The 14705-nt window shown below is 36.4% G+C and overlaps 1 protein-coding gene across 12 annotated transcripts in view; it reads right to left on the bottom strand.

Moving 5' to 3' along the window:
* LOC128875607 (collagen alpha chain CG42342) overlaps window positions 1-14705 on the bottom strand; it is a 238599-nt gene that overhangs the window by 27097 nt on the left and 196797 nt on the right. For 11 of the 12 annotated variants that reach the window (XM_054121319.1, XM_054121318.1, XM_054121326.1 and 8 more), the window contains 3 exons: window positions 9799-9887; window positions 2125-2251; window positions 748-836 (listed from right to left, as the gene is read on the bottom strand). In XM_054121319.1, the coding sequence (XP_053977294.1) occupies window positions 748-836; window positions 2125-2251; window positions 9799-9887 (305 nt within the window). The remainder of the gene's footprint in view (window positions 1-747; window positions 837-2124; window positions 2252-9798; window positions 9888-14705) is intronic. The other variant, XM_054121327.1, reaches the window with a different exon arrangement.

Genomic DNA, 14705 nt, shown 5'->3' with positions numbered 1-14705 from the left:
ACTAGCTGAGTCTTTTAAATTAAAACCTCGAACATTTTGAAAAGATGGAATTAAGACGATAACTAAAAGACGGAAAAAGGCTATAGAAAGGATATTGTTAATACGTTCATGATTAAAGTAAACATAAGTTTTCATTTCTTTCGCCGAAAGGTAGCATCAGAAAACGACTTTACTTATGGAATGACCTAACAAATTCTAAAAATTAAATAAATGGTTAGATCGGTGCATACGAAACTTTCTTTTTACATGCAGTGTAATATTTTACTTACTGTTATTCTTTTGCAATTATTATAACTACTTGTTATACTTGCAATATGTTAGAAGAAAAATAATAAACAAAATTTTATGGTTACTGAACTTGGTATACATAGATAAACTGTTATAGTCAGCAGATTGAGACTTAGGTTATCAGATCGAGAACTTTGTTACTTTAACGTAACGAAATACGGAATAAATATATTTACTTAAATCAGAGTTACAAAAAAAACTAATATAAATAATAGATAAATACTAAATGATTGAACAGAAAATCAGAGAGTTAATTTCTACACTTAATATTTATCACCAGTTTATTTCTAATCCAAATGGAATATCTCTTCTCCCGAATTTCGAAACTTCACAGACTAGTCTCCATTACGAGTATGACTAAACCGTTGAATTTACTAATACGACGCAATATGTAAACGATAAGTGACATAGAATAAATAGGATTTCCCGTAGCGTAGTTTACGCACACAGTTTACTTACTGGCAATCCTGGGGGACCTTGGATACCAACTTCTCCATCCTTTCCTTGGAGACCAGGCGTACCGGGGTGTCCTTGTTCTCCTTTCGGTCCTGAAAGTGCGAATTTCTACTAGTAGAAATAAATTGTAAAAGCTCGACTCTTCCGCGCAATCAATAGTTCCGCGCGGACAGAAGACCCCGATTGTTACTAAAGTATCTTTCCTTCCTTCCTTCCTACCCTGTGGAGCTCCCCACCCGCCCTCCTTCTTCGCAATGTTTCATTCACGCTTCGACTCGTTCATCCGAAACGGTTTTGGAAGCTCTGCACTCCCATCGTTAATGAGAGTACGACGATGAATTCGAGGAAATCAACATACCTGAGACACCGAACAATTTTTCGTTTGTTTTGCTTTTTTTTTCGAGATAAAATCTGAGATGTCTCGAATATTGGATATACAGCAGAGACGGGCAAGAATGTGAATAAAACTTTCGAGTGCTGAGTGAGAGGTGAAAAACTGTAATATGTTATTCGTCGAATAAAAACACTACGGAGTATTTTTATACGAAAAATAGCAGATGTCAATTTTGTATAGACAGATAAGTCGGTTTATTTTCATTTGATGAATTACAAGTAAGCACGTTTATTTGGAATAAACTTATTCGACGAATAACGAATAAAGATATTCGAGTTTAGTCGTCGAATGAAGGGTTGATATATTTATTTGAAATGAACTTATTCGATGAATAACGAATAAAAATATCTCCTCGAGTTTAGTCGTCGTATAAAGGATAGAAATATCTATTTGAAATAAACTTATTCGACGAATAACGAATAAAGATATATATTTGAAGTTTTAGTAGGAAGCAATATGTATTCTTAGTGAACCTACTCGATCCAATTTTTTACGACAAGAAACTCTCTGTCAACCGAAGGCTTCAAATAAACCTCCTATAATGATACTCACGAGAATCTTCATTCGTCGAATACGTTTACCAATAATTCAATAAAAATTTTCATCCATCATCGTCGAATAAATACCTAACTTATTCGAACCCTTCAAATGCGGAATAACGATAAAGTCTCTCTACCCAATTTCTTGTTTAAATAATTCTAACTATACTATGCCCATCTCTGACACACAGTCGATAAAACCATTCATGCACATCCAGTCCTATTGGCAACCAAGAAAGTGTCTTCAATTTGAATGGAATTGCGATAGCTTCTATAAACGTAAGAGTATTCTTATCTTCGTAGAAAATGAATGTATCAGGTTAGGAAAGACATCGCAGAATGCGATCGGTTTTTTCTTTTCTTTTCATTAGTAGCGAGGAGGGAGAAGATCGTTCATCGTCGTCCTTTTTCTCGAATTTCGCAGATGAATGGCTCGTGAAAATCTACCTGGTGAGCCCGTGTCTCCCGTGGTGCCTTTATCGCCTCGGTAACCCCGTTCACCGGGTTCACCCTTCGGACCCGGTAGACCGGGTGGGCCTCTCATCAATGCCACACCGCTTTCACCCTTGAAACCCTATAACGTAACACTGTAAGGTCAGATCCAACCAGGTCCTCCATATTCCTTGAATCGTTTTGAAACAATTTTTTTTTCCTCCCACGACGAAGCGTTAATCTGTTTTCTCTTTTTCCATAGGAGGGAAGGACACAAGGAGAGGATTGGTCTCATCGGATACTACATCTTTATACTCCGAGCGATTTTGGCAACCCTTTATACCATCTATGTCACGTTCTGCTGTCAGCAGCGCTTTCGAGATTTCATTCGTAAATGTTGTCTGCAATCCATCGGAAATTCGAGAATCTCTGCCAAAATCGCTCGATAACGGCTACGCTACGATTACAATACGAAATCTATACACAATAATGAACACTTAATCGACAACACGAAAAAAAAGTACTACTAATGTCACATGCAATTTGACGACAACGGGAGCGCTTGTTAGTGGGATCAAATTTAGTAGAAATTGGAAGCTATCAGAATTTCCCTTTCTCCTTCTCTTTCAACGCGCGTAATTTGCTGATCACAGGGTGTTCAAGAAATATTATTTACAGACTTTGAGGGTGTATAGTACTCGCTGAACTGACAACCGTCCACGATGGGTCTGCTGATACCTAAATGAATTTTTGATCAAACTTGAAATACTGAAATTATTCGTATATACAGTTTTGGTTGCTTTCGGTTGACTGCCAAACAAGTTTTCCATGTGATGTGATGTCCTCGATATTTGCTTAAACTATATTGTGAAACATAGAAATATTCAATAATTTATCGAGTTATTGTTATTTTGTAGCATTTTTAACTTCAAAAGTGTTAGACTTTATTAGTTGTAAACGTTTTTTTTTTTTTAAACATGTTATATATCATCAACGTATAACATTATATATTAAAGATGAATTTGAATGGTTTGATGTTTTCAAATAAAATTTTCATTCTAAATATATACATGCGTAAAATTTGTTCGTATACATATTTATAATGAAACATTTAATTGGAAACAACACATGTTTCTTGCCAAAGCAATGAAAATGTCTGTTATTACTTAAACACAACTCTAAATTATATTTATTCATTTCGTGATATAACATCATTCTTACTGCTGAAGAATGGAAAGTGTCATTAACAAACACCGGTAATACTGATGTTTCGATCTTTATTTTAATCAATATTTTTTACTCCGTGTAATAAGCTCAGTATAATAAAAGTATTATACGTTTTCAAAGTCTCTAAAGATTTTCTTCAACACCACATACATCTTCAATCTAAACATTGCAATCTTAGTTTATTATACTCTTAATGAATTTCAATTCCCTTTACTCATAAATCTAGTTTATTGTCCTCTGATATTCTCTCCGCACGACTATCATGCGAATGTCGATATATGTTTGTAACGTTGTACATAAGTGCACTATGTTTGAGAATATTCTACAATTAATACAATTTAAAATATGTTCTTCGTTCGATTAATTAAAGACACAGTGCGTCCTGTCTAAATATTATAACACTAGCTCCGAGCCATGCCACTTAGAGAGGGAGGTCGGTGAATTTTAATCACGATTTAACACGTTGACTGACAGACTAATACTCTTGAAAAGAGGGCGAAATTTTATTTCCATACAATTGCAAACTATCTAACTATTACTAATCTAATATATATCATAATACTTATTTTTTTTATTTACACGTTCATACTCTCTACACATTTATTAGCAATATGCACATTGCTGCACATATCAATAATAGATTTACATAAGGTATATAAACATTCAGAAAATAACTATAAGATATTCTAATGTTTATTTTCCTTGACACAATATCCCCAGAATTAATTTATTTAGCTTCTTTGAGAAAAGTCCAGTTATTTATACATGTGTAGTGGTCAACGTGTTAACTAATAAGTCTACCGTCCTAAAGTCGAAGAAAGTCGAAAATGGTCAATTTTATTTACATTACTTAACCACTCTTTTCGACCCTCTTCTTTGCACCTCGTCCCTCGAATAACGAGTAATGAAAAGACACTAGTTTCAAAAAATAGTAGGAATAATTACTTGTTAGACAGGAATCGCTGTATCTTTTTTTTTGCACCCGTACCTTGCGATACCTTTTCGAATAAGTTACAAAAATACTTTAAACAAATAGTGAAATCGACTCGTCAACGTTGAGAGGACCTTCAACGTTAATCGCAACTAATAAAGAAAAAAAACAACAAAAGAATCGGTTTCGTTATTTGATGCAAATTTGCGTCGTGCAACGATCAGGAGACAGAAGATAAGAAAAGAACGAATTAGAGAAGGATTAAAAAAACATTGAGAAAAAAATAAAAAGATATCGTTAAAACACGAGTGAACCGGCGGCGTGTAACACACGACGTGGTCACAGAGGACGAATCGATGATAAAAGCTACATACTTGTTTGAGGGGCTGTTTGATACTTACGCGACAATCGCAGGCTTGCATCGATCACCGGTGGATAAAGTTGCGAGAGCCTCAAAGCCAGGAGTAGTGGTTATTAGTTATTAATTATTCGAACCGACACACAGGGGAAGAAGTAATGTGGTGTTACTTGCTACATTAAACACAAATTAGTTACACAAGCTACGCACACTACGCTAAATACTACCGACTAAGGTAAGCGATCAATCTCTCTCTCTCCCCATCCTTCTCACTCTCACTCCAACCCTCTCCGCGCTCTCTCCCAATTTTTCTTGTTCACTCGCTCGCGACCGTAGTCACGCAAAATCGTTATAAAAAGAACGGACAACAGACACGGTTAGCCGAATTACTCCAACTCTGCAACATAGGAACTAAATAGAGGCATTATACAAGGGCGCTGCAAACTTACTAGACAGTTGACAGTTGCAAACTACGCAAGTGAAGAAAAAAAAAAACCCTCGACAGGTGAATCCCGTCGAGGACTTGCAATACCCGAGGAGATTCGAACGAATGCGAATCCTCAAGGAACGCGAGGTCCGGCGCGATACCGGAAGCGTCGCGCGCTTCTTTCTGGAACTTTTGTCCTTCGGATACGGACCACCCGAGAAACTTACAGAGTCGACGGAATTTCTCTCCTCGGTGTCGACACGAGGACACCTTTCGTGCGAAATCCCTCGTGGTTCTCAGAGGGTCTTGTCGGGCGTCAGGGATCGTGGAGCCAGCGGTCCCGATTTTGCTTTATTTGCCAGAGTCGAACTATTTACACTTTAACCGGGGGACTCCCCGGCCGCGGAACGGACGACTTAATTAACGAGTTAAATGGCGTCGGTCCGTTCGTGAAACAACGACGGGGTAGTGTTACTTCGATTGTGCCTGTTTGCAAATGTCCCCGAGAACCGATCGTTTCGTCAGATCTGCGGATATACTTACGGTTAGACCTTAACGTAAAAGACACGTTCGGGCCGCGGAATGCAAAAGTAAGGTGGCGTTCGGGCAGATTTTTCTTGAAGACGAATCGTACGATTTCGTCGAATGTTTGTGTATCACCTGAGAGGACTAACTAAATTTTAGACTACTAAATTTTAGAAATATAATTATGTGAGGAGAGAAGCTGGACTGGTCGATAAAATGTAGAAGTATAGGCTAAGAAATATTGTGTTCAAATTTGAAGCAGCAGAAAAAATGAGAGCAAATCTATAAGTTTAACTCTACAGTGGACGATTTGTTTTATGTTACGGGAAAAGTGCAAGGCATAATGTAGACATTTTTAATTTCGTGTTGCGTAGATTGTTTATAGTTGATACATGTACACGCTAGTGCGCACTTTATACTTTGAAATTGTAAATGAGAAATAATACTATCGGGTTGATTCATAAATAACTTCCGGTGCAGGTAACAAATAATAATGCTTTCAGGAAACCTACAAGTGGCAATTTTTAATTTACCTGCTACAGGAGAGCAAGTGATAATTATCACGAAACCTACAACGACCGGTCGAATGACTCTTTTCAAACTTTTGTATACAATTCTTATATACGATATATAAATTATATACAATTATTACATGCATCATTGAATTTAGTATCATGTGAAATATGTTTGCATTCAATTGAAAAAAGTGTCAGATTAGTGATTTGTCTAACCACAGTTGGAATAGATACAAATGAAACATTGGTAAGTTTAGTGCTAATAATGAAGATTACATAATTGATTGAGATATCTTATCTAATAATGTATTTGGAAGAAAATCGTTATAAAACGGAAGTGACTTACGAATGACCCTAAATAAATTTAACAATGTAATCCATTTATGAATGTATGCGCACCGTAGAGTTAAAGAATTTCCTTCTTGTTCTGATTTCATCTAATTCGTCGACACCTCTTTGATCAGTCCAGACGCAGTGGCTCCACGCCAACGACCATAACGATCAAGGAGGTTAAAAGTTTGTAATAAAATTGAGTAGGCTCATAGTTCGATATACGTGCTCCCAACACGTAACCATTCGAAAGATCTCCGTCTTCGAAGAAGCTTTCCAGACGCCACCCTATTTTTCAGCCAGTCGCCCAGGCATGGTTACGAATGTTCAGTGCGCAGGTGTGTAATGCGACCGTATCCGCCAGAAGTGAATTATTTCTCGCCTGTTGGGCGAGGAACACCTTAATAATCGCGCGACTGTATCACTGCGACACAAAAGCGGTGTCTCGAGGAGTAAATATGTACCGGATGAGGCGTCGAGTGTTGAATCGCGTACGTGTTATTTGCTGCCACCAACGTTTTTCTTATCACCGGACGATTCGTCGTTTTCGCGGTATTTGTTCCATGTACGTTACGAATCAGTTTCGAAACGACGATGCCGGGATTATGGAGAATGTTCGTTTCGGTGACAAGACAGGTCATCCGCGGAGGATCACGAGTTTAATTGCAATATTTGTGGCGGTCTGTAGAGAGGGAGAGAGGGGGGGGGGGGGAGAAGGTAGAGAGGAGGAAATAGGAAGAAAATGGATATACTCTTGGGTATGACAGTGGCCATTAATAAGGCTATTTAGTGTGGGCCCTGTTTCAGACCCTGAGGCTCTGAGAGGATAATTGAATATTCTATTGATTATACTGATTCTTAAAAAAAGTAGACATTTTTGTCCTTGTTGATTCCTGTGAAACGGACATACGTACATATTTTTTATGAAACTATACCACTAAACAGATTTATCTTTTTTATTATAAATAAAAAACACATGAAAGAAATCTGATAATAATTGAAAAAAAATACCATCAATTTAATAAAGTCATTTGTTTATTTTATTCAGGATCAGCCATATAGGTATGGCAGTAGGAGAAGGTAGAAGAAAGATAGGGTGGAGGATAGAGCGTGAATTTACTTTTGGGCCTGATAATGGACCCTTATCTAGCAGGCTTTGTCTTGTAACTTAGGACATGGAGAGATTAGTCGAAAGCCCTTTATAGGTATAGCACTCGAAAAAGGTAACAGAAAGAGAAGAGAAAAAGAAGGAAATGGATTTCTTATTGGGCCTGCTTATGGGGCCATCGATGAGGTTACCTACTAGACTTGCAATCTGGGACATTGAGAGGTCAATTGAAAATTCTATATAGGTATGACAGTCGGAGAAGATAGAAGGAAGAGGTGAAAAATGGAAGAGAGTGGATTTACTTTTGGGCCTGATGGACCCCCATATATAGCAGGCCTTGTCTTACAATCTGGTACATTCAGAAATCAGTCGAAAGCTTGATATAAAGAACAGCAGTCAGAGAATATAAAAAAGATGAAAAGAAGAGAAGGAAAACGATATACTTTTGGCCCTGATAGTGGACCCATCAATAAGATTACCTAGCAGGCTCTGTTTGAGAGGTCAGGATAGATCATAGCTGTCCCAAAATGTAGAGAGTGTGAATGAAGGAGAGAGAAAAGGAAGAAAGAGGTGGATTTCCTGGGCCTGTTATACACATTTGAGGACTGTATATGTAGGAATTGGAAATGGATTGAGTACTTGCGAGGAAGTTGTGGGTCAGTTGCCTTTCCATATGCTAATAGCTCGTGAACAAATTGAACCACCTGACTATTGGTGTCTGGAAAAGTATTATTTCCTACTATACCCTTTGTGTATTCCTCGCGGGATAACCTCGCTATAATCGCGGGTTTCCACTCTTCTAGATGGTATCTGTCTTGAACATGTCAGGAACATTCCCCATCGATCATCGTCGCAACGACAATGCAATTTAACGGCTACTTGTTCTACTTAGCTAAATGAAAAGAAGCAGGTGACCATGCGTGTCGCATGCTCGCATGCTCACGTGATTGAATCATGCATGTGTGTCTCGTGATTTCCACGCAAACGGTTTCGAGGTCTGAGTAACGCTCGTATCATCGAGGTACCAGAGTGTAGCATGAGACCAGAGTGCATCTTGGGGGGATTTCGATCTCGAACTTCGTAACGATTCTCAGCTTCAACGGTTAAGGAAATTCTAAGGAGATCAAATTGTCTTTCGTTTCTTATCGAACACGGGGCAAAAGTCTGAACAGAACAGGGAGGAAAGCTCTGGAACACTTTGATCGTGCAAGTAAACAAAATGGGATTCGAGTCGAGAGAAAATTAAAGGGATCAAATCGTGTCGAGGTTCATCGAACGTTAAACGAAGTTGAGGAGTGGGGGCAGAGGAGAAGCGGTTGATTAGCTGTTTTATGCCACGCGACGCAATCAGGTTTCATTATTGATAAATCAGTTATACCGAAGCATACCCCCGGTGAGTCACTTTCTGTTACATTAAACACATGTTGTAGTAAACAATTTTAAATAAACAATCCGTAATCAAAATAACCGGAAAAATCAACATTAAAATTACTTTTCGTTAACGATACAACAACTGTATTATGTTAAACGTAAAACAAAACAATATGTATATTATACAGTAGTACGTATATGTATTTAATTATAATAATTTATATTATCATTACTTAATTTTATATATAATATAATATACATATTATTTAGTTTTAAAGAGTATACATATATAGGTATATGTATAAATTGTATATATTATTGTACAATATGTATATTAATCACACATTGAAACAAAATAGAAATACTTTAAGAAACTATAATTACAGGAGTGCTCGGTACAACGTTCTCGACGAAACTGATCATCACCTTTCAGGAACGCGGGAATGCTACCGTTGCCGCGTGGCACAGATCGACACAGTTTGGTAAAATGTCCCCTGGCACTCAAACGCTTAAGCGGTTCGAAGGGAACTCGACAACGTTCAAAGAATTCGTCGCGTTGCTCAAGAAAACCAAAAAATATACGGATGCTCAGCCAGGTGCATGCGTCTCCTTGCCCGAGAAAAGCTTTCAAAAACGTTACTGTCGTGCATTACATATCACACAGAGGAGCTTAAACTCGATAGGACGTTCGTAGGTGTCGGGATGGTTCACGAACGTGAGCTGAAGAGGGACAGAGTGGGGAGGATACCGCGAGATAGACCAGGATGATTTTTTTTTTTCTTTCTGAGCATCGATGGAAAGTTGGTCGATTCTATGGGCGGTTGTTAGGTAGGGAATGGTTTTTGTACGGTCGATTTGGTCGGTGGTCGTTCGCCGGAGGACCTCGCTGAAGCTTACCCTCTTCCCTTGCTTTCCCCGGGCACCCTTCTCTCCCGGCGGCCCGGGTGGTCCCGTCAGACCCAGCTCCCCGTTCTCGCCCTTGGGCCCTGCGTGCGTGTACATCACGTGCATAAAATAAAACATGGCGCTCGTTCGCTCGCACACGCACTCACGCTCTCGCCTTAAATTACGCGCAACGACCGGAACACACGTAATCGTTCCAACGGAAATTTCGCGTTCTTGGGAAAATTCGTTTCACTCGTTTCAAAATGATATACTGATCCAAAGGGACAGCTATTATTCCCGTGGAACGATGTTCGAAAATAAGGTTAAGGCTTCGTAACAGCAGCTTCCGCTGCGCGCCTCTTAAGCGTACACGGTCTGCTTAAAAAAAAATTTTCAGCGGTGTTTTCTGAAGCTATACGACCGCAGTAAAAATTGTATTTCGTCGTGAGGAATGTATTTCGAGTAATATAAATTTAAATTTATAATTACTAACGTACGGAGTGAGTTTTAATTAATGTTTGGAAACTTTTGGGACGAACCGTGTGTACGACACCCGTTACATTTTTGTACGAAGTGAGATATTTATCGCGGAATAGCATTGTTCATTGCTTTCATACTCTGGTTTTAATTAAAATATATATTGAATTGTAAATAATTATTCTATATATGCTTGATTTATAACTTATTATAATTTGTAGGTAACCAATGACAAATTTGTGAAAATTAATCGAATTTTTATTTTATATTTTGTTTTACGTAAGCAGACACACCGTTTTGATAAATAAAATGGAATAATGGTTGATCTATTATTTTATCTCAGTTTATTTAATAAGCTGGAAATGATGTATTTGTTTACGTAAAACAAAATATACAGTAAAAATTCGATTAATCCTTACAAATTTGTCATTGGTTACCTATCTAAAAAATGGTTGTCTATCTTCGAACATTGCCCTTCCGACTATTGTATGTTGAAATTATTTAATTTGTATCGATTGAATAATTTATAGGTGACAGTAATAAAACTATTGTTCACTTAATTACGAAACGTTTGAAAAAAATTTTCCCAACAATAATCTTTTAACTTGTGATAATTTTTGAATTATCGTCAAAAAATGTTAGATTTACATTTATCGCATGGAGTATTACATTTAATTTTTTAATAAGTATAGTATTTGAAATATACTTGGATCATTTTACACCAAATCGAATACTTTTCGAACTGGATGCCAGGTATTTTTATGAAATTGAACAATGACCGAGGCTACGTGAAATCAAGGAGGGAAAGTTTAAGCTTTTAAGAAGATTAATGGAACTTTTAAGCATGGTGTCAGTGATAATAATGAATGTAATTATTATCATAGAACTTTTAAAAGTTTCAAAGTTTGGATCAGTGACTAACACACAAACGATTTTAATATATCTTTTCAATCTAGAATTACCTAATTTTAGTTTAAAAACCGCATTGAAGAATTCAATTATATTTCCTAAATTTTTCGAACTGTACCCTTAATTTGAAATTTGCAAAATAATAATTTACATATAACCATGTCAGTGTAAAAACAATTTTCTAGCGTAATAGTAAATTTATCGTAAAAAATTAGATCATTCTTCATGAAAATAAAAACGTATTTAATACGTCTTTTTATTTAATACTAATACTTATAGTGATATCAATTTATTACGAATACTAATAATAACGATAATAATAATTTATAGCGAATTTAATACCAATATTTATAGTTTCGAAAGTAAACACTCATTTATGGATGCAGAATTCATAGAAACAAGCAACACCCGCAAACTCGGATCATTGTACACTTATTGAACAAATTCAAAACCAGCGAGAGTACGTTGCGAAGTTACTCTATTTCACGTGGTTTGCATCCTATTTCAATGTTATCAAAACGCCTGACGTCGAATGAGAAAAGTGGTTGCTTTGACATGATGATCCATCTATTTGAAAACGCTAGATCCTACATTACCTTATAGAGTATTTAATACTGTATATAATATTTAAATTTAATACATGTATTATACATTTAAACAATTTATTTTTATGAATCCCGTCAGAATTAACAGTTAAGAAGTAAAGCAAATTAGTATGCAGATCAACCTAGCGCATCTTAGGCACCAAATGATACTATTATTTTATCCAAACCTTGCTATCCTACCTCTTCCCAAATTCACCTCATTTGTATCCTCCATTGATTTTTAATTTGGATTGCAATCGTGAATTGTTTTAATAATTTATAAGTAATTAATAATATAGAATATAAGTAAATTATTTCAATCGTATAATTTACTTATTCGTTTCTGTTACATATTCATTGTATTCGAGCAATTCAATGTCGGAGTACTTAATAGTAGCAATCAGTATCTCAATAAATAATCTCATTTTCAGATACCTGGCATCATTTTTTAACTTGGTACCTTTATGATGTACAACTTGGTCGATATTAAAAATGTAGAATAATGTACAGGCATCGAGAGTATTGTAAATATATTATTGTATATGTACAATTTCATGCATATATGTATATACTTTAGGTATATAATTATTGTAAATATATCGTTATGAAATAAGTAGTGCAAGCAAACACACAATTACCAAGTAATTATAAAACCTAATCAAATTTGTTCAAAGCTTTCAATGTATTAAAATGTAGCATCTTAAAAATTAATTGAGTCAAGAGGCTGATATTTTGCAATGGTTATTTTTTTGTCATTGCCAACAGATTCCATAAGTTTTTAAAAGGAAAATACAGTAACTCCTGGTTAATTATTATTCCCGTAAGAGTAACAGCGTCATCGCTAACAGTGTTATTACTTATTCAGCATAAACGAACTGTTACAAAAGAAACTTAGATATTTATATTCGCGTTTTCGTGAGAGTATTAGCGATAAATTGACGAGATTTTCACTGCGAAAATAAGTCCAAACACGACCTTAATCGGTTTATTTTTAATTATACATAGTTGACAGTTTACTCAGAAATTTTTCAAAAAGATATAATTAAAAATAATGAAAATAAGTATGTCCTCGACAATACTCTTACAAATGTATTTTATCACACTTACAATTAGTGCTGACACATCGAATACACGATCGGTACCGTTTTAAAGTACTTATGCGGAAAAATAGCCTCCTTAGAAGTTTGTTTATACTTAGACCACACGTTACCAACAACCTCATCTACAATACATATGCATGTCTTCAAAGTTTTACTTTTTAACACGTAAGTTTAATACAAAGTCTCCGCCGAAGTTACGTCGAAATTTATACCGGTAGAAGTCTTCTTAGGATTGTTTTTGAAAACCAATATGCGATGTGAAAGTATTATAGAAATCCTATGAAAAAAAATAGGAATCCCCAGCGGTTTTGTTTTACCATATATGTCTTGCTATTCGTTCTAAAGATTCTCTGAGTGATTTCAGCACCGAAACAAGCACGTCGAGACCTAAATAACTCTTACCATGATGAAGTGCATCACTTTTACTCAACATTTGTCGAACAACAGACCGTTACGTTTATGGGAAAACAGACAAGTTGTTTCACTTATCGTTGCACCGCGTTGTCGACTCATCGTACGATAAATCGTCATGTCTGTGGCCTCCATTAATTCTGTTGCTATAGTCGACCCCAGATTCCAAAATGTTGCCTGCAGCGACCGCTCACGGCGACTCGTCTATTGCTGATGACATTGGACGTTATTCAATCATCTCATAAAATGTAGACATATATAGCGTACTTCACAGGTGTTCACATCTGTGAAGTATGCTACAGTGTTTTGTTAAATGCTTTTATTAAATGAATCTATGCTTCTTGGAATAGATTCGTGCATCTGTTGAATAGTTCCCAGTGGAATGCTAACTCGTTCATCTATCAGAACGTCTTCCAATTGCTTTACAGATGTTGCAAGAGGGAATTTGTTCTCCAAAACAGCCCACGGTGGTGCAATGATATTTACATCAGGCGATCGTGCTGGTAGAAGAAGATGTTGAAGTCTATTTTTGTGCTTCTTAGAGACCTCACTAGATAGAATCTTATCTAACATCATCTTATAAGACTTAATCTCTTCATAGATGAACTAAAACTCTCTACAGTGGTTTAATGTTATTTATACGAGGCTATTGTGTTGTCAAGACAAGGTGTTGAGATTTATTTTGATGGCCTTTAGAGACCTCACTATTTAGGATTGTGTCTAACATCGTCTTGTAAAATCAAATTCCTTCACAGATGAACTAAGTTTCTCTACAGTGATTTGATGTTACTTACATCAGGCTATTGTGTTGTGCAGAGAAAATATAGAAGTTTATTTTAAGCTCTTTAGAAACCTCTTTAGAGACCTCACTAATTAGGAACATCGCCTTGTAAAATCAAACTCCTTCACAAATGAACTAAATCCCTCTACAGTGATTCGATGACATACACGTCAGACTTCTGTGTTGGCTTGCTTTAAAGAAATCTTACTACATCTAACTATAACCCGACCATATTTAAGTGTGCATATATACCACATTTTTCAACAACTTCAATAAAACAAGCAATTTCAATAAATTTATTCACACGTGAGATTATACCGTATAATCGCTAACAAATTTTGCTAGAATCTTGCTATGAAGACACATCCGCTTGCAAATGGTTAATAACAATTATGTCTAGAGTTCTATTGAAATTCCTATCGCAATTTCGAGAATTTGTATACATCAACGTGTGGTTCTCGTTGAAAGCAAACAAAATAGAAGTTGGACGATGAATCGACCTAAGGCAGCGCCTCCAGTGTGTTTGTGCGCGTAGCCGATCGTAAATCGCTTTGCTGTGCGGTCTAATGCTTTCTACGCATACAAATGCGGACAAATGACCGCAAGAAAGCGCGGAAAACGAGTGATTTACAGTCCGTACCACCGTTTCCCTTCCGA

Source organism: Hylaeus volcanicus, chromosome 4, assembly GCF_026283585.1.
Source record: "Hylaeus volcanicus isolate JK05 chromosome 4, UHH_iyHylVolc1.0_haploid, whole genome shotgun sequence".
Taxonomy (NCBI): Eukaryota; Metazoa; Arthropoda; class Insecta; order Hymenoptera; family Colletidae; genus Hylaeus; species Hylaeus volcanicus.
The sequence above is the reverse complement of the archived record's forward strand: the minus strand, read 5'-3'. Positions and strand labels throughout refer to the sequence as shown.